The sequence below is a fragment of the Pezoporus occidentalis genome, unplaced genomic scaffold, assembly GCF_034315485.1.
Source record: "Pezoporus occidentalis ecotype Australia unplaced genomic scaffold, CSIRO_AGI_Poc_V1 ctg133, whole genome shotgun sequence".
Classification (NCBI taxonomy): domain Eukaryota; kingdom Metazoa; phylum Chordata; class Aves; order Psittaciformes; family Psittacidae; genus Pezoporus; species Pezoporus occidentalis.
Window position 1 is genome coordinate 2,201,331 of NW_026913136.1, and position 24,913 is coordinate 2,226,243.

Consider the following 24,913-nt stretch of genomic DNA (forward strand, 5'->3'; position numbering starts at 1 on the left):
TATTTTCTTCTCAGGCTTGAGTTCCTGTTAACAGTTGGTACACATGACTGTCTCATTTTTCAGTAAAACCTCCCTGTTTTGTGTTTGCTGAGGTGCAACTGAAGCATGCTTCATCTGGAACTCTCCACCTCTACCCACTCCCAGGGCAAGGTGGCAGTATGTCCGTTTTAAAGGTCACCACATGCAGAGTTTAGAAAAAATCATAAAGATGATTATTTATTCAAGATAGTTGATGCTTTGCCAATTTCTTTTTTAACCAGTGAGACCTAACTGGAAACATCTGCACACTTTTATGAAAATACCAAATGACAATTAGTGGGTTCACCAACCATTTATTTTTCAGTGAATTTCCTGGTGTATTGCTTTTTTTTAAAACCTGTCAAAGATTGTTCTCTTATGAAATGTGTTATAATTACTATAACATGGTTATTTTATAAAGATACACTGTATATGTTTATTGCATTTTAAAATACACACGTGTCTCTTTTTAAATACACTGGATGTAATTCTGGATTTCATGTGAAGTTTTACAGTGTCCTTTGAAAAGCCTCTGACATCCAATCAACAGCGTGGGGATGTGCAATTTTTTTTTTTTCACTACAAGTTTTTAGACACATTTTTTCTGCAAATTTGTTACTGCTTAAGCCCAATCCACCTTCATCCAAGTTCATTGAAAGAGTTATAGACTTCTTGTCACCTGCCAGAAAGCAGTGGCAGCACGCTTAATTTTCTCTTGGCTGAGTTTATGGGCATGTAAACTGTACACTGCTCATTTCATGCATCTTTTGTATATTTTTGCCTTTGTGTAGATGAATATAAATTTGAAGATTTCAGCAGTGTTGTAAGAACATAAAAGTGAGAAGGATCTCAAGGGTCATCACAGTCTGTGGTGTTTACATCTCTATGTCTAATAGTCCCTTTCATGGTAAAACATGTGTCCAGATGGCTCAGGGGGAAGGGGAAAGTAAATTAGGTGGTCTCACATGCACTTGATAAGCAGAAAAATTCTTCAATGCCACTGTGTGAAACCAGTGTTCTCCCTTCTAAAGTATATTGCTTCGTAGACTAGTTACATTAGTTCAAGAGCACCAACTGGTGATCAGTGAGCTATATAGTAAATTCAAAAACTGTGTCATGTTTTTGTCTTTGCTGTGAATTCTCTTCTGTTCTTATGCAGTGGATATATGTGTATGTTTACCTGAGTGTCTTTAAGGGTGAGGCACATGTGTGGATGCTTGCACATATAAATACACACAAAATCAGTGAATAGTATGTACTGCTGAAACCATTTGAAAGAAAACTTTTAACAACAAGCTTTTTCATATTAAGCAAATATGAACATATAAGTGTGTATATATAAGTTTCTAATTAATTAGTTACCTTCACTCACTTAAATTTTAAAGGCATCTCTGAGATGACAGTGCCATATATGTTTATTACCCAGAGAGTGTGGTAGAGCACTGAGATTGTCTAAACAGTTTTTGTAGAGCAAAGGTTATCCTTCGGTAAGGCAGAAATGAGATTGATTTACTATGTCCTTTCATTACTTTACAACAATTTAAAAGAGACCACTCTTCTTGTGGCAGATTTTAAATGCATTTGGTTAAAGCAGCCTATGATGAATGAAAAGAAAAATCAGAGGGTACATGAAATAAAGGTAATCAATCATTTTGTACTGTTGGAAAGCAATTCTAATTTAGAAAGCCAATGGTTTTAGTTCCAGAGAGGTCTTTTAAACATTCACCATACCCTGTAATGCACATTGACCCCTCAAGAATAAATATTGTCACCGGTACATTTTTTTACTTCATTGGAGGAGTCTTTATGAAGATTTATTCTCTCTGGTTATGAGAAATATTGGCATGTACTGTTGAGTACTTTTCATTGTTGTTAAAAAGAACCATTATGTAGCCTGTTTAAATTGCAGTAACCACAATAAATTTTAAAGTTACACATATATTTTGCAACAGGCATTTACATAAAGTCTTTTGACAAAGTGATAGTTCGCTAGAACTTCCAGTAAACAATTTATACTTCAATCTACCTGGAATAGTTAGATTTAGATGGGAAGCACTGAATAAAACTTTGAAAAATGGTGCATAATAGCACCAATGGGAGCAGTTTATTTGCTTTTATGGACCTGGATACGGTGAAAAATATACTGTCACAACGTGGCATGCTACTTTGTTAGAATGACAATGTTGTAATGAGGAATTGTAACTATGCAGTCCACTTTTTGCTGCAGTTGCTGTTGGGTCTTGGTCCCTGTTACTTGCCTTGAAATGCCAGGTATATCTATACTGTGACATGAAGAGTTACAAAACATGTCTCTTGTTCAGTGGCATCTAGAAAGTCACTTTTATCTTATAATTTTGTTGTTAAAAACTCATGTCATTCTTACCCACTCCCCTGTTATTACAAATTGTTAATGACCACTTGGTTTGCTTTTCTTTATTCAGCATTAGCTTATGAGAGCTGTTAAGTATTGATAATGTAACTGCAGGGAGGGCACCATAGGAAAGGGCAAGGAAGGTGATAAGAGCTAGTACCTTTGTGAGACAGTTTTTTTTTAAGATTACTATTACTGCCTGGTGGGATTATATTATGAAGTTAGATCTATTATTCAGTGCTCATCATATGTGCTGAGAAACATCTTAAATGAATTGCACATAACAGAAAGGTTAGATAATCTTCACAATTATATAGGAGCATTTCTCTCTGCCCCACCCCCCTTCTTTCTCTAATTTGCATCTACTGAATGTTTGTAGTTTCTAAGCGTAGATTAGAGAAGGAAGCAGCAAACTGAGGAAACACTGGAATTGAATCTTCTGCAAGTGGACACAGTCCCTTGCCAGATTGTGGCTGTGCCTCCATTCTTTTGGCTAAATAATTTTAATGGAGGCATCATTAGCTCAATAACGATGTCTTAAGGAGCAGAATTTTCATGGTTATGTGATGGCATTTCTGTAGCCTCCTTGTGTTACTGTTCTCAGTGAATTTATTATGTTTTTAGAGACAGGTTAATGTTGTTTGTGATTCTGAAGCTAGAATTTTGCTAGAAATACTAGTCATGCACTTTACCTGTGTAAACAATATAAAAAGATAGATGAACAGGAAGATAGATATTAGTATTTATTGCAAATACAGAGGAATAGTTTCACAAATTTCTATTGGAATGAAGGAGATAGATAACTGACAGGTTTTGTTTCTTGGATGTTTATTTAGTTTTATGGGTGATTTTGTTTTTAATCAGAAAATGTAAATAAACAAGATAGCTATTAAGGTCTGTAAAGACAATGACCTCTAGAATTTTCTGTTCTGTTACAGTAAACTGTGTTAACTAATGCTGGCCGAGTTACTGAGGAGCTACTGAACTTTACCAGTTTTTGCGCAGATTAATCCAGTGGCATGGATTTCACTAGAGCTTTGAATTTCTGGGTGTGGTGTGTGGTGTGCATGATTTTCACACAGCTTGGATGTTTATGAGTAAGACATTTGCCATGTACCTAATAATAAGAAATACTTAAGGTATCTAAAATGAAAAATCAGAGAACTGGAGATAGCTTTTTATTTCCTACACACCAGGCTGCCCTGCCTCTTTGGTAGGAAGTTGTTCTTACCAGATGCATCCTTTAGTTACTGAATCCCACAGTTCAAAATGGAGTTCTCTTCATACTATTCACCATGTAAATTGTAAACTTTAATGTCCACTGAACACAGAGTGTCTGTTTGTAAAACGTTTTGGGTGGATGTTGCTTTTGCTTTCATCGGAAGGCTGAAAGAAGAGCATAAGTGGACTCTTAAACAGAACTTCTCAGTAAAGCCAGGAAACAGGTTATCAACAGTTAGGCTGTTCTTATTGTGTCCCTTATCACAACTGACAGTTTGACGTAAAACTGGGTCACATGACCACCAGGGAGGTATGTAAATGGATAAGAGGTCACCTTTCACATATGCTTGCTGGAAAGGAAACACATTTAAAGGAAGTTTCAGTCAAACAATGACAATATGCAAATATTAATTTTTATGGACTTTTCTCAACTAACAGAAGCTATAGCACAGTCTCCTATCACACTTTCCAAAATACATATCTGCTTCTGTGATGGCTATGACTGCTTTTACTAGCCATCACAGAAGCTTGAAATGAATGTTAGTCTTCAACAGCAACACTTTAAATAGGAGAATATAAACCCTGCTTAAATATTAAGCTGTAAAAAATATTCAGACTATGACTAAAATTGAGCTGTCCACTGTGGATTTTTAATGTACACAGGATTTGAATACTTAAAACTCTGCTGCATGGTTTTGCTTGCTAGCTGCCCAGTTTAAACTGAACAGGGAGATAGAGTGAAATTTAGCTCTTGCGTAGAACTTCACATTAGTGTGTCTCACAGCACTGGAAAGTGCAGAACACAGTCAGTTCCCTGGCATCTTACAGAGGGCAGGACAGGAACAGGGAGGTGAACGTCTTTAAGAGAAGTGGAAGAGTTAGGCCTACAGCTCTGCTTCTGCTTGGGCTGTGGCCGCATCCCACGATGCAGCTGAGGTGGGTGAAAGAGTTCCACTGCCTCCCTGGAGAAACAGTTACAGTGGGCTTTGTGTTCTCCATTACTCCATGAGTTTAGCAGTGAAGATGTATCTCAGGGATGAGAGACTGCAGCAGTAAGGACATGTTGCTGCATCTCCATGTGTCAGGAAATGATTGGGCTGCCTGTGAAGTTTCCCCATCTGCTGCAAGGCTGGGCATCCTTTTCCATTTCAGAATACAGACTCGTTCTTTTTTTTTGTGTGGTTAGGTGAGAAATAAATAAAAAAATCAGTGATAATGTTTTGGGGATAGAAGGTGTTACTGAAGTGGTGTTCATGTGGCTTGCCTTGCTGAAAATAACGCTGTGGGGCTGAAGAGCAGGCCTTTGCAACAGGCTTCTAGGAAAGAATTTTCACCACAACACACGCCGAATAGGGTCATTTGTTTTGCATTCATAGCTTGTTTTTGAGAAAGTTAGTAATGTTTTTCAGCATTTATTAAATGTCTCCTGAGAACTATTTCTCAAGGCCCTCTACAGAGGAACTGAAGTTTTCTCAAGCAGCCTTTAAGTAGTTTCCTGCCTTTCCCTTTTACGTGTCCTGCAGAGAAACTTTTTTAGATGGCTTACTATGGATGAGAGTGAATGTGCCGCCTTGTCTCCAGCTAACACAGAGACATGATTTTAGAGGCTGCATAAGTTACTCTGAGGACTACAACTAGCCAGAAAACTTTCAACATGACTCTAGACAACATATAGCACTCAAAATACTGTACTAAAATGCCCTACATCCTCCCAAAGCTTGCTACTCATGTCAGGTCTGTGCCCCCAGGCTTTCCCTAGTGGGCTGTTAGGACATCCTCCAAAGGCAGTGTTCCCACTGCTGCTGTGAACAGACATCTTCTTCCATCAAATGGAGCCAGAGCTCACAGAGCTCTTTTAAGCTTCTCCAGTCTTTTACCCAGGAAGCACTCAACACACGTGAGGGATGGAGATTCTGAATATGATATTTCTTGATACTTTTGAAAGTATTTTTCTAAATCTTAGACATTCTGATCTCTATGCAGGAGTGATTTGGGAGGGGAAATTTTGTGAGAGGGAGGAAGAGAAACCATTTTCCTGGCAGGTTAGAATTTAAAGACAATGCAGCAGCTATATAAGCCTGCTGAGGAGTGTGAAGAAACAGTTCTGAACATCGGGAAAGTGCTTTTCAGCATAACTGATGTGCTCCTGGCCTTGTCATACAGATGTGTGGATTGTGCAGTTCTTCAAGGTGGTGTCAGGACTGCAAGTACGGCACATTTTGTCCAGTGAATAGTACTACAGTTTACATTAACTATAGGTGTGGTGCAGCATGAATCTTCATATACATGTGCATGTGTCTACAACTCATATATAAAACACCCATGTTCTATTTTTACCATTGCAGTATTCAGATGTATAGTATTGAGATATATATGACAATATAATATGAAGTATGTCATTATTAACATTATGAAATAGATTTGAAAAGCTTTTTAGACCTTTCTTAATGATAAATTTAACATATTAACTATACATGTGGAAAGTTTTCATACAGACTGTGGGAAGAGTATAATGATTTAGTGCAGAAGCTGATTTACTAAAATGAAATGTATCAACTCCTTACTGTTTTCCCCACACAGTAAATCCGGTTGGGTTCTTTAGCAGTCTAAGTACTTACCAGATTTTTGAGCTAGACCTAAGTGCATAACTCATTTGGTAACGCTAAGTTTATAATTTTAGTAATTTTTGTGGTTCTAATCAGCCACAGAACTTTTATTTGTAGATTCCATATTTCATAAAAGAATAAAAGGGGCATGTGTTAACCTTTCAGTCTTGTGTTTCAGCTGGAAGTGAGTTTTTATAGCTAAGTTATAAAGCTTTGAAATATGCACCAGTAATGAAGATGACATTCTTGAGGATTACAGCAGAAACACATCTACTGTACATTGAGTAACTGAGCTGACATATTTTACTATGTCTTTAATATTAAAGTCAGGTTTAGAGTACTGTTTTGTATAGTGACTAAACCAGGTATTTACTTACCCTTTCTTCAAATATATTTAATGTATTATTCACAGTTACCTCTAGCAAACTTTTTGACTGCATGCTTCCTTTTCTGGTTAATTTCATGTGGTTTAGTCATGCTTTTATTGGCCTTTAGAAGGTCCCTTGGAGTTCTTTAGATAACAAACAAGAAACAATCCCTATGAAAACATCAGAGAGTAACATTTCCATTTCTCAGACCTTAACAGCAGGAAGCTTATGAGTCTAACAGCCAGACAGGGTCAGGTTTGCAATATTGTCTTGTCCTCAGCATTTGTATTTTTCAGGAAAAGACTTCAATTAATTGTGCTCATGTGAAAATAGTTTGTTGTAATTTGTTTGCTGTAGCATGTGCTATCCAAAGGCTAAAATGAAAATCCATTGAATGCAATTAAGCTCAGCAACAACATTATCTTCAATTCAGAGTGCTGTATCATATATAATCGTACAGCAATATATATACAGCATGACTATACAGAGGGTGAAATGTGTGTTTTTTCATGAGTCAGATAAGTCCACTTCCTTAAACTTAAAAATAAGCAGTATATCTTTTCAATAAATCTGCTAACACTATAGGGCAGCTGTTAAATAAACAGAGCTATAGAAGGTTGCTTGAACAATCCATGAAGTCAGAACTGATGATTTGAGGATCTGGGAAGAATTTGTTTCAGCTGACATATAGTACATTCCTCATTATATTAAAATGCAATAAAGTATTTTAAATGCTATTATTCTTAGTCTACAGAAAGATTAGATTATTGTATCACCTCTTGCTAGGTAATACCACTTTCAGTAACACTAGATTAATAAACTGCAATTACAAAATACCTTTACACTTCTTAAATAGCAAGATAAGGACATAAAATTTGTTTAATTTGAGCAAATTTTCTAGAGATTGCATGTCTCCTGTGTTTCATTAAATGCATGCTAAAAGATATCGATTATATTTGACCTTTACTTAATACACCGTATGTAAAGCATTGCTTAGAGAAAACAGCATTTTAATTTCCTTTCTTAAAGTACCTTGCTATTGAATATTAACATTTCCTTTTATTCCAGCTCAGTTTGTAATCTAATAATAGCTAATTGTTATGTGCTAAACTCTAGTTACTCTTTTATGCTTTATTAATAGAGGAGCGAATTAAAGTAGCATTATCTTAAGCAAATCTGTAGGCATTTATTTCTCAGAATAAGTTATTTTTGTTTGTTTGTTTTATCTTTTAAAGTGACTTCTTGGGAAAGTAAGGCTTTTGCCATGTACAGTACTAGTTTGCATGTATTCATTTAAATACTAAAAACTGTAGTACTGCTCAATCCATATCTGACTGCTAGGTTTCAATTGACAGCTGAGAATTTGTGACTGGACCATGAATCAAAACGGCAGGCATTTATACCCCAGTGCCAGTGACGATACATTGGGAATTACCTGGCAAAGGTAACATTTTAATTATTTCCACCCCTACACCACCTCTAAAAAAGTTGCATTGGGCTACAGTATCTGTGTTAGTGGGCCTATAGAGGAATATGTGACGGCATTTGATCAATACACGTGTGTAACATTTCTCCATGCATATTGAGGTTATCTTTAGTGCAAGATGAATACTGCCTTAAGCACCTGGAATGACAATGCTGTGCTGTCAAATGCATGGGTTTCATAAATTCAAGGGAATACTGATCTTAGGCTTTAAAAATGAAAATGTAATTTGTAGTCATATTTTGGGGGGCTTAGTGGTTAACACAAAAGAAAATTGTGCTATAGATGAGTATAATAATAAATGTCTGAGGTGGTGGTGGTTTTGAGCAATGAATAACCATACTATTCATAGAGACTTTTATGACTAATCATAATCAGCTGATGTAGATTTAGGTCACTAACATGTACATGAAGGTAAGATTAACCCATCTTATTTCTCAATTAAATAACAGAATAATTAGAAGTGATTTACACAAACGAGAGGTGTTTTTTTAAAAAAAAAAAAAAAGAAATAAACATGATAAAACCCATTAACCTTTGGTACATTAATAAATTGCACATTATTATCTTTTATATCTCTTGATATATAATGAATTATGGTAACAGTAGAGGCATATTTCTAAATAGGCGTTGTAATGAAATCAGCATAATTGTGATACATCAGGTTTTCATCTCTTTCATGTGCAGGATTATGTGCAACATTCAACACTTAATGGGGGTTATATGGGTTAGAAGCCTGTCAGATGAAGTATTAGCTGCTCATTCTGAAAATAATGAAGTTCTCAAGTACCTTTAGGATCATTTAGGTAACTTTTTTTTTGCTGGACAGATGAAGAAGATACTTAGAATCTATTGAAAACCCAACAACAAACAACAACCTTCTTTTTTCATAACTACAGTTCTCTGATAATAACTGTTTTCCTAGAGACAGAAGGTGAGGGGAAGCTGTGAAATTCTGTATGGCTCAATTAGGAAAATACAACCTCAGTCACTTGTGTGAGAGAGCAAGAGCATATGCAAGAAGCAAACTTAAGGCATGAGAGTGAGAAAAAGTGTGTGTGTGATTGTGTGCACATGTGTATGTGTGTATGTGTTTAAGTCTGATAACATGAGCTTGAGCCTGAATCTCAGCCACTCATTACACCATTGATATTAATTCCAGTGGGACCACTCATAAAAGCTGGCATGATGGGTCTCTTTTAGCGCATGTTGAGTATTTACAGAATATTCACAGACTGTAAGTAAATTTTCATTGCAAAACTGTACATTTTAATTCAGCTATTGCCAAACATGTTTTTATTCCCAACTATTGATATTTATATTCATGTTTATAACAATCCTTTTGTGTTAGTTTTATGGATTAACCATTACTTTAACATCACATTTACACTACCCAGGCAAATGCACTACGTTAGCATTTCCTGCTTTCGGTCTGCTATCTTGACACGAGCTTAGTACAACAGCTGGCTTGTTCTTGGAGATGCTGAGTGGAGGTCTGTTCTCAGAGTGCTGAATTTCCTTCTCAGCTCTAGCTGTAGGGGTGTTCAGCTTTACAAGCATCATTTTCTGCCCCCCAGCACCACCCTCTATTTATGCTGTGGCAAGCACATTTTGGCAGACACCTGTTAGAGCAATGGTTCATACCATCTACCCCACCCTCTCTCTCCCCCACCCCCCTTTGCCCCGCCCCAGCCCCTTGGGCAGTATTTTGGAATAGAAGTATAAATTCGTAACAATTTAAGAGCAAAAATGCTGAAGTATCCTGATTGTAAAAGTGTTTGTAGAAAGAAAACCCAATATTTTATGGTCTTTTTCAATTTAAATTTCTAACTCAAGAGGTTTTGCCTAACTCTGTAATGCAGAAAGATGTGCAGAACATTATGTTTCCTCTCCATCTAGGCAAACATCTTCAGAACGCTTCCTCAGAAATTAGTTGTATTCAAGCCAGACTTGCATGCTGCCATCCCACAGGAAATGGGTCAGCAATCCATTAAGATGCCATTAGATAATCTAATTTGGAACTTAATCTCTAAATTAACCATGCTCCATACTTGAAGCATACTTGAGAGAAAGAAAAAAAGTTTATGTTTGAATTGATAGGGGAGCCGAAGCGTGAAGAAGGCTGTTTGTTTTTTCTGTAGCTGTGGTCACGTCTCAAGCTGTCTGGTAACCAGGAGAAACCAGACATGATGTAATTCCAGATTGAACTTGAACTTCAGGGACTTGGAATGGGGGAACAATGGACCATAGGAATCAATAATGTCCATTTTCTACATGATTATGTTTGGAGCTTTAAGTTAGCCTTTATGGGAGAAGCTGCAAGAACAGCAGTGTGACCAAAATGAATGAGATGATCCAGAAGCAAGATGTTAAAGTAAAGAAAACAACTCGAGTAATATTTTCTAAGCAGCACTGCGGATTCCAGCAGGATTAGGAAAGTTCCCGGTCTGCAGTGAGCTGGTTGCCTGCTCTGAGCACTCTTTGTTCACTTAGGTAGGACAAACTTAATCTTATGTTTCCTGTCAGATGATTTTTGGCAGCACTGCTAGGGAAGGAGGAGCATATTATAGAGAATTCCCAAGTCTGAACTGTATCTTTAACCCCTTGGTTACTCTAGTTTTCTACCTCCTGAGTATCTTACCTTGGATTGTTTCTTTTGGAGCAGTAAAATTGCACTGTTTTGGTTTTATTTCTTTGTTTGTTTTATTTTGTTTGGTGCAGTTAGGGTTAGCTGCATTGTCATTTAGTCATGCCAATTTGATAAATCAACTCTTATATTTTAAAAAAGTGCTAAGGTAAATAATACAACAGGTTAAAAGTGAAAATGGTAACATTTGGGGGCAAAAAAAAAGCAGCTTAGATGTGGAAAGTGGACAGTCAGTATTTTGTAGGTGACTGAATGGTCTCTGGTAACCCAAGCCCATGCTCTCCATGGTTTGGTGCTGTGGCAGGCAGTTCTCCACTGGGTCATAGCTCCTATGTGTTTGCAAACCTCTTGTAGCCTTGTGTCTGCACCAAACACTCATGTGTGCATGGTCCAGAGTGCAGCATGGGCATGCATCATTTCTTTGGGCCCTTCCTCTGCTGAGGATTTTCTTTGTTAGCAATGAGCTCTGTAGCCTCTTCCTGATCTTTCCTGATCTTTTTTTTTTTACACTGTCACAAAAAGTGAATATAATAAGAACTACAGCAGAATTCCTTTTTTGCCTCCTTTATCTGCTCAATGGGTGATATGTGCCTGCTAAACTATAAAATTCATCCTAAATAAAGTTGAGGTATACTTAATATATGTCCTGAAATAAATGCTCACCTTGGAGGTGAAATTTGACAGCTGTGCAACTAGAGACACCAGTTTAGAATGGTAACAGAAGTATCACAATCAGTAGATGCTGGAGGGGTGGTTATTCCTTTGGCAGAAACACACAAATGGGAATTTAGCCAGGGCACTGAGTTTAGCACAATTGCATTCCCAAAGCTCATACAGTCTTAACAGTTTGAAATGGCAAAGTTCCTTGTACTTGTGTGAGCAAGCACTTGCTTAGTACAGAGATAGATGAGCTCGGTGACTTGCTAGTACTATTTCTTTTGACACTGAAGGCATTTCTACCTTTTCTGTCCAGTGACTGACCTGGCATGATCTGGTCTACTTCTTCTAAGCTACTGCATTCGTGCACAGGGTAGTAAAGGGGCAAGACAGAAATACTGGTTTAGGTGTACTTTCTGAATGATGGAATGCTTTCACAGACTTCTGAAGCTGTAATAGAAAGAAGGTAGTAACTGGTGGAAAATAAAAATCTTGAAATCCTTCAGATTTACTTAGATCTAATTGGATTTATTTTTTATTGCGTTTAACATTATTATACTCTTTATTTTATTATAACTTCCAAAACAGACTGTATATACACATAATATTAATACTGTTTGTGGTCCTTTCCAATGATATTTTAATCAGAGGTTCTTGAAATAGCAATTACCATTTTTAAGAGGAAATCATGGCAGAACTCTTCATTGAATTAGTATGTGAAAACTATAATAGAAACTGTAAAGGGTAATGTTAACCCTGTGGGATGCTTGCAGACTTTTTCCTTGTGATTTTATTGCATTTGAACAGATAAATATGTTATACTTGCTGTGGAGGGAACTGAAGACACGAGTAGTCTAGTTATAGTAAGAGAAAACTCTGATAGTGAAATTACTTAGAGGTATAATGCTTCAGGAAGGTGGTCCTACAAATCATACTCTCTCTCACAAAGGCTACTAGTCTGACTCTCATAGCAGTTCCTGATGGTACTTCTTATGTAATTTTCTTCAAAACTTAGCCTAGAGCAGATTTTTGGAGGTATGGGATGGGCATTTATATTATAACCTCTGCCAGTGCAGTGCTTACAGATTTCTTCAGGAACAGCGAGCTGGATGGTAGGGTAGATCTGATTTATGCCACTCATACATGCAGGGCTTTTTTATCAGAAGGAGAAGCCACATGGGCAGAGGAACATGTTGTGAACTTCTGCAAGGACAATCAGGTTGCCTATGTTCTGGACAATGAAAGGAGTTTTGGCTTCCCCTGTGGCACTTAGTTGAGGCAGTTAGTTGAACAGAGGGATCATTGCCCCTGCTTTTGTGAAACCAAAGGCTGGAAGTTTGGACTTCTGTTCCAAACTGGTAGATAGTGTGGTGAAGGGAAGGGTGTTCTCCTCTTTCCTGCTGGTGCCATCCATGTGGGCTCCAGACTGAGTTTGCTTTGCAGTCAGCAGTAACGTGCTTCTGCTAGGATGCCCTGGAGAGAAACTGTAGATGGTTTCCACGGCAGAAGCTAAACTGTGATGCTCACAGAGGTCACTTCAGAGTAGCTTTGAGAAAGCTGACAGGGTATCTTCCTCTTCTGGGCTGTAAGTCTGGCTTGGCTGCACACAAGAGCACAGAACAGGCTTTGGTTCAAATGGTAGTTGAAAGTTCAGTTAAATTTACTGCAAATATAATGGGGTATGTGAGAATGTTAGATAGACAGCATATGCAACTTAGCAGAGACTGAGTTTTTTTTTTTTGTTATTGTTTATGTCATAACTGTTCTCAGAGCTTTGTGCTGTGATTAGTGCTATTTACCTCAGTAATTTTTATTCAGATTTCCTCTTTTGTCCGCAGTAAATGCTTGGTGGTGGTATCACGACTGGGGTGGCTGGAGATAGAGTTGAATCAAACTGCAGTATGATAGGGTTAATTTGTAAAATACAACTGGAGGCCATCAAGCCTTGAACATCATGGCGTAGGAGGTGCTAGTGAGCAGCGTGGATGTCCTGTCTTTCCCAGCTGCCTGTGGGGCCAGCTGCTGCCCAGGGAGTGCGTGTAGATCAGGGACTTCAGCATGCCTTTAGAGGCTTTCTTACCCCCTAAGGACTCATAAGCAGCATTGATGAATTTGTTGCAACCTGCATTTTTGTCATGGTCTTAATATAAGGTGGGAGGCTTAAAAGGTTTAAATAAACACCTATTAAATTTATAGATTATATGGTAGCAACTGTCCTATTGGTCATTTGCCACAACTTATTTTTATTGAGTACTTCCCACAAAACCAAGATCTCTGTCTCCTACACGAAATAGTAGATAAGAAAGCTGCTACAAATAGTACTTTGTTCTTTATCAGCACTGACTGCATTTCTTCACCTGCTGTAATCATTAGACGGCTGTCAGCTTTAAAGCAAAGAAAAACAAAGAAAAAAGTCACATATGTATGTATGTAACCACTGAAGTGCACTGTAAATCTTCAGAAAGATAACGTGGAAGCTGTGTGTTTAGCCTTTGCAACAGAAATTGTCGGAATGCCATGCTGACCTCACATAAAATTTACATTCTTTTAGTTAATGTTCTATTTTGTTTAAAGTTGCTAAACACTGTAAATCCCAAAGGACAGCAAAGAACTGTGCATTATAAAATGTATGTTCAGACAGATCCTGAGGAAACAAAACTGGTTGGGATTTTTTTTTTTCTTTTTATATTTTATTACTACTCTCTATTTTTACAGATCCCTGTGCTTTAAAACAATTTGCATTGTGTTTGTGATTTCAGAATTTGCTTCTTAATATTACTGAAATCCAAAGAGGAAGGAGCAAAAATGTTTTTAAATTGTGAAAGAATATGAAGCATAAGTTGAAAAAATTAAGCCCCTTAAATGGGGTTCTGTTACTGAATTTTTTAACTTTTGTTTTTGAAACATAATCTTTTCATCAGATCATATTGGACGAATCTTTCATGCATAAGTGGGTTTAAGTCTTTGTGCATATTTCGAGATTTTCAGCCCCTTTGAATGACATTCATACTTCAGGCCTTTAAAATAAATTAGGATATTCATATTTTTTATATTTCTTTGAGGAAAAAAACAAAGTCCCACTCCCTTCAGAATTTGATCGTCATTGAGACAAGGGGGTCAGCAATTTTTTACACTTTTTACTGCGCAAACGGCACAAGAAATTAATTGTTAGGAATCTAAGTAATAAGTTAACAAGTTTAGAGAGGTAAAGAGTATCAAACAGGAGTAAATGACAGAAGCTGTTTATATTACTTTTAATACTAAAGGCTTTAAGAACATGTCCTTTGGAGTTCACAAAATAAGTTGACTTCTTTTCTTACTGTTTAGGCAGCAACATAAATAAGGAAGGATTGCATAAATCTGCCAAGTGAAATGTAGTTATTTTATACCCATGTAAAATAGATAAAAATGACCTGTTTCCTCTTTACACCCACTGCTACAGAAGTTCACCTGCTCACGCAGAGAGAGAGCAGTGCAGAGGGGTGACCAAAGATAGGAAAGAAAGAAAACTTCCAGCATCTATCATCCACAAAACATATGTCAGAGGTTTTAGTCTTCAGATGTGTTATCATGAAGCTTATCAGTCTAATCACAGTGTGAATTCCCATGTAAGGTGTTGTGTTTGTAGAAACACCTAGTGTGGAGAAAAACTCAATCACAATGAAAAGTGGAGAAGCATGTGTTTGCACAGAGTGTTCTGGTGTTGTTGGGCAGTGATTGCTGACATAATGATGCTGGTTTTCTTTTGAATAAATTTGACAAGACTTTCTCTAAAGTCCGTTACTTCTAGGTTGCCAGAAACACATTTAAGGAACAGGCAGCTGAGGGTCTGCTCTGGGTACTGAATAGAGGCAGCTGAGGTCTTTCTTTGAGTATCCATCTTGGAAACAATGGGGGCTTCTGGTTTACCAACCTGCTACAGGTTGTTGTCTGCTAAACATGTGAATGTCATTGGGATTTAAGCTCCTCAGTGACAAAGTTATTTTGAAATTATGACTTAAGTCCTAAAGTCATTGAATTGCCTTTGAAAACATTTTCTTTCTCAGACGTTTGTTGAAAAATTTATAGTACTTACTGCTACTCTTGACTTATGGCTACCTTTGCTACAAGTGCTTACACGATTGGGCCCTTGTGTTATACAGTGTTCCTTAGGCACTGATACTTTTTGAGAAAAATCTATAAAGAAAGCAAGTTTTTCTTAATATTGAAGGTACTCTGGGGACCCACACATCTTGGAGGCTCATCTTGGGCCTGAGACAAGATAAACTGCCATGTTGTAAGAGGGTAGGAAATTGTACAGGAAGCTGAACCACTGAACTTGCATATTGTGTTCTTGGAAACAGCAACCTGTGCACTGTAGTGTATTTGACTAGCTCTTAAATAACATCCTTGTGCTATATAGTGTCACATGTATGGCTTAGTTGTGTCTGCTCTGTATATTTGCGTCTGAAATTTTTGGGAGGTTTCATAAACAAACAGTCCACTTAGTGTTAAAACAGCAGTAATACTACTTGTAACTCAGATCAACACCGTTTTTTATCTCAAATGTGTCATACTTTCACAGAGAAAACTATGAAGTAGAATCTCAAGCAATATGCACAAACTTAGTTTCTTATTTTATCTTACTAATAATATAATAATATTATTATTGTGCTATTAATAATGGATATGGCTTAACTTTGATTCAAATTATATGTGTTCTTTTTACAACATGATTAATTTTATTTTTTTTTTCCCTTTCTTTCTCTCTCTTTTTCTCTGTCCTTACCTTTTTCCCCTTTTTAACAGTCCTGGTACCTGGGCTAGCTTGGTTCCTTTTCAAGTTTCTAATAGGACACCGATCCTGCCAACAAACGTCCCAAATTATGGTTTGAACATAATTGGAGAGCCTTTCCTTCAAGCAGAAACAAGCAACTGAGGGAAAAATAAAATAAAGAGACAAATTTCAAAAAGAAAGGAAGACAGGAGGAGAAAAGAAACTGAAGAAAGAAGAAAAAATAGACCAGCAATTGCAGCTCTTACAATCACTAATTCCCTTATGGTTGAAACTGAAATGACATGCAAAGGGTCGATGATATTTCACTGATGAGTAGAATGCAGCCCCTGCTAAGTAGCCTTTGTTATATGAAGTCCGCTGGGAAATAGATGTTCTGTCTCTGACAATATATTTTAACTGACTTTCTAGATGCCTTAATATTTGCATGATAAGCTAGTTTTATTGGTTTAGTATTCTTGTTGTTTACGCATGGGATCACTATTCCTGGTTATCTCACAAAACAAAGGCTAGGCAGCAGCAACAAAGCTGCAGGAGGACAAGGGCCGTAGCCAGCCATTTTCTCAACACTCTGATTTCTAGGTGTTTTAAAAATAAGCTCTGTAGCCTTTAGTTATTAGTGTGGATTTATTAAACTTTGGCCCTTAATTCAGCCTTTTCTAGTGTGTTATGCAGTTTGACGTTTTCAATCAAATATGAACACACAAGCTCTGTGGAAGAAATGCCTCTATGAAGGTATAAGTGTTATCTCCTCATGCAACAGTAAAAATGAAAAAGAAAAAAAATGAACGTTTTCCCCACTAAAGAAACTTACAGAGGCAAGTGCAATTTAAAAATCATATCTAATGGGTCATCAGTATAAGTCCTTCAGCCCTTGGACTCTAAATTGAGGGGATTAAAAATAGAAATAAAGATTACATTGAACAAACTTATTTTTCTCCTCAGTTTTTGAGGGCATCAAAAGGCATTAAATCAAGACAAATCATGTCCTTGAGAAAAAGAAATCAATGGAAACACAGCACTTCTGTTGGTTTAGCTGCTGCCTCCACACAGGGGTAGGATTTATTTATTTAAAGTTACTGGTTGCATCAAGAACCCATAGGGTTTACATGTTTCTGTAAAATCTGCATCGTAGAGACAAAGAGATGGGCAAATCCATGTCACAAGGGCAAAGCTTACCGTTTACAAACTGGTAATACCAGGATGGGGATATGTTATATTTAAATAATGCACTCGTAAGTTTAGTTGCAGGGTGCTGAAAACTTGCATGGTGCTTTCAGAAGTTAGCCTTGTTCAACAATTATCACATATTGACAGAAATATAACGTGCATGGGCAGACATTTTGCCTCTATGTCTCTTTAAAAAAAGAATTAAAATACTCTTTCCAGTAATCCTGATTTGCACGAAGTTATAATGTCCACATTACGTGCCTTGCCTTGAAATCTAAAAAAATGGAAAAAAAAAACAAAAAAGAAAAAAAAACACACAAAAAAATTTGACATCACTACACTTGTTTTGCTGCATTTATTATAATTTTAAATCTTTACCATTTTTATGACAAAATATTTTGTACTCCAGATGGGAAAAAATGCGTGACATCATGGATTTTTTAGACAGTTATACCTTTATCTCACATTTATAAAGCATATCATGGCTGTGTATAGTTGCCGCTTAAAAATTGTAATCAACCAGCAATATTTTCAGTATTTTGGTGTTTTTTCTATTAACCTTTCATGTTTTTCATCTTCCAATTAATATTGGGGGGAGGGGATACAAATTTATATGAATTATGCAATACCGAGTTTTGCCTATGTAGGTAGTGCTTTTAGCTGTATTGGTTATTATAGGTAAGTACACAGATTTAAAACAAAAAGAAAAAAAAAGTATGCTTTTTTTTGTTTGTTTTAATTGACCAAAGTGGGTACTGCTATTTTTGCAGTGTGATGAGGTCCTTTTCTGTACTGAGAGGTGGACAGGGGATTTTTTTTTATACATACATATATATATATTCTGGGGTGGGTGGGGAGGATTTTTAACACTTTACAGTGTAGCTGTGAAGCAGTGCACCCTTAGCCAGGCAAGGGCTGCAAAGCGACTGTTCTGCCTACTGTGACAAACTTTCAAATCGGTTCCCTCTTTTTAACTTCCCACCTGGGGTGCAAGCTAAAATCATTTCTGGATTTTAAAAATAAATAATGAATTCTGTTGGAGGCAGACTTGACTTGAGGAAATTGTTTTACTTTAAGCTTTTTTGGTTTTGTTTTTTTTTTTTTCCTTGAGAAAGAGAGAGAGAGACACAGAGAAAAAGTTCAAGACCCACAGCGAGATGAAGCCTTTTCCATTCTGGCAAGGATACTGCATCCTATAGTATTCATGTTAGAAAATGTTTTTAGCTCAGAATGACAAAGGCAGTTGCTTTGTCTAGGAAATGCACATAGAGAGCCAAAGTCTTTGCTGGCATAACTCCACTGACAGCAGAGTTGCTCCTGCAGAGAATTTGCCTCCCTTAGTCTGCTCAACTGGTAAATAGTCTTTATTTTTTTCCCCCTTCTATGTCAAAATATTATTCTTTTTTTTTTTTACCCTCCCACGTTTGTTAAGTCACAGCATCTGATTTACAATTTCAGGCTGTTTTTCTCAGAGGTTTGCAGTGTCTTCTCATACAGCAGGTCAGATGGAGAGCTCTGGGCTCTTAGCAGGGAAGGAGTTTCTTAATGCACAGAATTATGATGTAAATAAAGTGTATTTCCATTGCATTTTGCAGATCAGTAGTGGACCTCTTGCTGCAGACCTCTGATGCAGCATGGATCTTTGAGATGTATGGCTGAACAAGGGGTGATTTTTTCTTAAAAACACATCCTTGTGTTAGAGCACAAGCAGAGTTTAGACCTGTGGGTTTGGGATACCCTGGTGGGAAAATCCATCCCTTTGCAGTTTTCTCCGCATTTTGGATGTTTTCCTACCATGTAGCAGCCCTGCAGTACAGCTCCAGTGACAGCCACCCAACTAAGCACAGAGCAGTGGCACACCAATGTCAGTCCCTTCCTGCTCTGGTCAGTGTGTGGCAGGTGAAGAGTTGCAGTGGTGGCACATCCTCATGTCTCCAGTAGGAGATTCATGTATAGGCAGGGCCAGCATGGCTACAGAGATGGGAACTGCAGAGAAGAAAATCTTTGAGATTTATCTATAGTTAAACTGAAAAAAAGCAAGCCTACATAAAAAAATAAGACATCAAAAGAAAATGAAAATCAATTTTATGTCACTTTTTTTCTGTGCTCCTTTAACAAGTGAGTTTGTTCACTAAACACTTGCCTATTTGGGTTACTGAAATGCACTAGACCCACCCAGAGTGCACCTCAGGCTCCCACCTGGTAAAACGACGTTTCTTCACACCATTGATGCTAAGCAGTTCAGGTGCAGAGGGTCCTTGATTAGTACCATTAGCAAGATGTCCCCCTTGAGCTTTTAATAGCACACCAGGATGAAACTGACAGTTCAGGCTTCAAAGTCAATATATAAGTCAATAGTCAAAATTATGATTGTCCTTGTGGGAAGATGGATGCCTTTAACAGAGCTTCTTTTTGTTATCTCTGACCTCCTGTATGAGAAATACTGAGCTTACAAATACAGTTTTTTAAAAGCAGACTCCATCCATGTGGATGAATTTGGTTGTTAAGCATCTGTGGGTTTTTTGAACCTGCCTCTCTATCAGAAAAGCCTGTTTGGAAGAAAATGAACTTTTCATTAACTGTAGGTTTGGTTTGGTGTTTTGTTTTTTTTTTTTTTTTCTTCAGTTATTGTTTTGTTTCTTTTTTTTTTTTTGTTTTTGTTTTGGGTTTTTGTTTGTTTGTAGGTATTTGGGGGTTTTTGTTTGTTTGGTTTTTTTTTAAGCTCAGCAGTCAAAAGATTAAGATTGAGAACTCAAATCCAGTCTCTAGCCTCCTCCTTCACCAGGAAGTGTATTCTGACTGAATTGAGCCACCCCGTTCTATGTGCACTGTTCTGCCTTTATTAAGTTGCTTTGCAGCCCTGGCCTCATGGCTGTGCCACTGAAGTGTGTTTCCCCTGTGACATGAACGTTTGAGGCTTGACTAAGGAAAAAAAAGGCAGTGAAGGAGACTGTACATAAAGGCATGGCAGAAATATTAATTATAGCAATATAGGTGTGGGGTGATGTTCAGGTGGGCAGCTCCATTGAAAATATGTGAATGAATTTGTAAAGCTGCAAGTAGCGAGAAGAAAGGAGGATCTTCTGAATGAACCGCCTACCTTGTAGACAGTAATTTGTACACTGTATAGTTTTGTTAAGAATTTTTTTTTTTAATTAAAATACCCTTGTTTGTAAAGCTAACTTTTTTAACAATTATAATGGAAATGCATGTCATTTCCATTTTTAAACAAGAATATTCTTTCTTTGGAAACTGGACTTGGGTTAAAACTCTCCAGTTTCTTAATTTATGTATTAAGAAAAGAAATCTGTCCATGTTAGGAGTTATTTCGCAGATGCCTGTGCTTGAAAAGCATAGGTTGCTAATCCTTTAAAAATGTAAATGGAGAAAAGTTATATTTTATGAAGGTTATTTTGTTGTATTTAGTATTGGAAAAGTTGGTTTTCAGAGCATTTCAAAATGTTGGAAGCACCACTGTCGTTTTATTAGTATATATGGCCTTTAGCAAAAGTTTCTGTGGTTGTTACATGATGGTATTTAAGATTAGGTTCACAGAGCAATTCAGGATAGGCAGAGAACTAAAACAGTACTTATGTCTCACATAGCTGTGTCCTCAGGGAGCAGAATTTTGGATTTGCAACTTGTAGCTTCATAAGGACTTAATGAAAGAGATTGCACAAGGACATACTCAGCTGTGACACCGGAGTGTGTCCTGTACCTAAATCTAAATTATATTTGCTGTGTGAGGTTATGAAGGCTGCAGAAAGTTATCCCATATTCAGTGTACAGTATTCACTTTTAATGAAACAGCTCTCTAACGTTGCTGGCAGTAAGGCCCTAAGCATGACATCAATATAGTTTACATGATCCTGTCAAGGTCTTTTGTTAACATTAACCAGCTGCATGCTCCTGGACTTTTTTTTTATTGGGTTTCTATAGAAAAAAAATAGAAAGAAAAAGGAGAATGTAAAAGCATATGCAGGCTAATCAAGTTAAACAGGAAAAGCTCCAAATTGAATGTTCTACTCCATGGTGAAGGAGCTGAAAACTGCCTCCTTCATATTTGCACTTTCTGCTAGTTTGCCAGTTTTCTCTAATTCCTCAAAATTGTGTGGGTGTGGTGGAGCACTGCAGTTGGAGGATAACATGGACCACTGATTTTGCCCTTTAACCCTGCACAATGACCTTTGCATCAGCCAAACTTATTGCCATGACAACTCTTTGTACTGTTTCCATGCCACAGCTCTGTTGGTCACATTGTTAATAGTAAAGGGGACAAGTTGGAGACGGTCAATTTTTACATTTTTTGTTGCAAATTTTTCTTCAATGGTTGTAAGTAGTTGGTTTGTTTTTTTTTTTATGATAAAAGGGTTCACTAGTTAGTACTCTTTAGAAATATCTGTGTGTTGCAATTCAAATGTATGTTGAATTTGTGAAAAGGGCTTCAGTGCCACTAGCATCATAATATCCTAGAATAAGCCTTTGATACTTTTATTGCCTGATACGGTGACAGTAAAACAAAAGGTGGCCTAAATAAATGGAGAGCAGTGTGAGCTAGTGACACTAAAGCCCGTCTTTGTATTACTGTATTTTTGACAGAATGGTTTTGAAACTGTGCTACAGGGACTGATGTGGCAAATCTATCTCTATATGCAGAAGGAAGTTTTTTAAGAAGTATGGCTTATTATGCATTCTTCATTGAGGGCATTGAAGTTGCATGGACTGATAAAAGTTGATGCAAAATGAGAAAGAAACAAAAACCAGCAAAATGTTTACCAAAAAACTCAAACAAATGAGCAGTGCCTGTTCAATTTCACAGTCTCTGTTGAGTTCAGTTGTAAATATGTATCAGATGACATTTTCTTCAAAAAAAAAAAGAATCTCTACAAAATTGTAGAATGTGAGGGGTTCCTCTATCCCAGGCATAGGCTTCTCAAGAGCTGCATTAGATTATGTCTTCATCAAGCTGTTAATTTGTGCTTATATCATATAGAACTTTTAGTAAGAGGGAAGAGGCACCCCATCTCGATATTTCTCTGAGAACAACTTTTGTAGGGCTGTGTGTTTCTTTAGATACATTTAGTACAACTGTAGGTGACAAGTAGTCAGTTATTGCTTGCTAGCTACACACCAGGGTTGATCCATTTTAAAACTTCTGGCATTTTTCCCCATACTGTAGGCCATAAATCCTGAAGGTTACATTTTAATTGAAAAGAAGGTGCAGGCACAGTCTTTGTGTAATGAACCTTCACTAGTAGGATGCATTACAGTGCAGCTACTTAATTTTGGAATTAGGGCCCTCTGGCATCAGACCTGTTTTTAGCCTGAGTGTTAACAAAGGTTTATGTCGTGCCTGGTTGAAGGATAATAATGTTCTTTTTTGGTACTTTTTTTTTTTTTTTTTAGGTTACAAATGAACTCAAGTGCCACAAGTTTTAAACTGGTGTAAATCAAGCTTGACTCAATGTGATTGTTACTGTTATATCCAGCCTATACTGCTAGCAGCTGCTCATACTGCAGTCAATTACTGGAAGCGGATATATTTCCTATGCAAAAACTGTTTAAACAATAAAAGTGAGCTATGCTACAGACCCTAGTCTTATGTTTTCTGTCTCTCAAATTTGTAATTAGTAATATCTTAGAAACTCACCTTAAAACTTGTACCCTAATAGCATGGCATAATTTACAGAGTTCTGTGTATACTTAGTTTAAATTTAACATATTTTTTGCATACATTTTGGCTTAACAGTTACACTGAAAAAGGGGGAGAACAGAAACAAATGGAGGTAGATATCAGCTCAATTTAAAAGTTAATATTTAGTTTTCATCATCATCTTTTACTAGCCCTAGTAATTCTACAGGTGACCTGAACTGCTTCTCCTATGATTCAAGATTGAGCATGATAGCAGAAGGACGGGAGACTTCTGTTTTCCTTCAATGTTATTGACTTATGACAGGCAGTAAATCTTTGGTTTCTTAACAACCTTCGTGGTAACATTTGCATCAGTCTTACCCAAATTCTTCCTGACTCCAAAAGCTTTGTTTTGTGTCAAGGTCTTCAGACTCTACAAAAGAATTCTTTTTCATAAGTGTGAATTAGCTGAAATCAGCTGAATATGATGTTTCATTCAGGTCATGTTCCTGGAAATACATTGTTTTTTCTTACACTGTTAAGGATCTATGAACCAGTAGCATCAGTCAGCCAGTACTATGAATATGGTCAAAAGATGGCTGACCGGATCACAGTGTAAAGACTTAAACTGAATTATATGAAAATCCTCAAATTTTGCCCCATAGTGAAGCTAGATAACTCTCCCTCTACTTTTATCTACTTAGACAAAAATACTCTGCAGGTTCTAGAGCATAAGCTTTATCCACTTTCAACCATTAGTGTGAAAAATGCAAAATGGTTTGTTATTTTTTTAAATGGACTAATATTTCTGTGAAAGACCCTTCGGTGTATGTGTGTCTCTCCAAAACAAATTGTCAGGCACCGGAAAGTTAGGAAATTCTAACAATTTGTCCTACTAGAACTTCCTTGAATGCTGTCATTTGAAAAGTGCAATGAGGATTTAGGATTTCATATCTAAAACTCCAGAACAGAAAACCTTCCTGCATGACCTAGAGATGCTCAAATTCAGTTCTGCCTCCTTTTCCAGTCACTCTGCAGCCCCCCTGCAAAGCAGTTGTCGTGGTTTAAAACCTAGCCAGACAGCTTGTTCACTCACTCCCAGTGAGTGGTGCCCAGCTGAGAGCAATCAAGGGCCGCCCCCCCCGGGCTCTCCCCTTCCCCGCTCCCAGAGGAAAGGGGAGGAGGATTGAAAGAGTGCAGCTCCCACGGGTTGAGACAAGAACAGTCCAGCAACCAATGTACAACACAAATCACCACCGCTACTTCCAACTACAACAATGATAAGGGAAAATAACAAGGGAAGAGAATACGATACCACCGGCCAAGAAAACGAGTTCCACCCGGAAGCCCGTGTCCTTCCGGGTAACTCCCAGTTACCCCCCACCCCGGGCATGACGTGCTGTGGTATGGAATACCTCCCCGGCTAGCCCGGGTCAGGCGCCCCATCTCTGCTTCCTCACAGCTTCCCCTCCTCCCTGGCAGAGCATGAGCCTCACAAAGTCCTTGGTCAGGGTAAACATCACTTAGCAACAACCGAAAACATCGGCTTCACCAGCACCGTTCCCAGGCTGGAAGTCAAAACACAGCACTGCACCAGCTACCACAAAGGAAAAACATGACTGCTACTGGTGAACTCAGGACAGCAGTCTGCTACTGTATACAGCCCACCAGAGTCCTGCGGCAGTTTCCTACATAACTTTGATCCTCTACTCCACGTATGCCAGTGGCACAGTGGCACTGATGGCAATAATTCAGGACAAAGAATGGCAGCTGCCTGGGTTTATTCTCATTTCCAGTGCCAGCGCCAGGGTTGCAATGCCATGCTCAAGATATGTAATGTAGAACCTAAAGACACTAAGCTATAGGGAGCAGGAAGGAGAGAGTGCGAAGACAGTCATGGCTTGAAACTTCATGGTGAGGACATGCTTAAGTGGGAGGAAGCTCTTTGTTGAGGCCTTTCTGCTTT

At 37.6% G+C, this 24,913-nt stretch overlaps 1 protein-coding gene across 10 annotated transcripts in view; it reads left to right on the forward strand.

Moving 5' to 3' along the window:
- NFIB (nuclear factor I B) overlaps positions 1-22,906 on the forward strand; it is a 173,911-nt gene extending 151,005 nt beyond the window's left edge. For 4 of the 10 annotated variants that reach the window (XM_062609047.1, XM_062609048.1, XM_062609053.1 and 1 more), the window contains 3 exons: positions 7,940-8,028; positions 9,230-9,304; positions 16,160-22,906. In XM_062609047.1, coding sequence (XP_062465031.1) covers positions 7,940-8,028; positions 9,230-9,304; positions 16,160-16,289 — 294 coding nt within the window. In that variant the 3' untranslated portion in view covers positions 16,290-22,906. The remainder of the gene's footprint in view (positions 1-7,939; positions 8,029-9,229; positions 9,305-16,159) is intronic. The other 6 variants (XM_062609050.1, XM_062609052.1, XM_062609056.1 and 3 more) reach the window with 2 other exon arrangements.
- Positions 22,907-24,913: the final 2,007 nt, after the last annotated feature.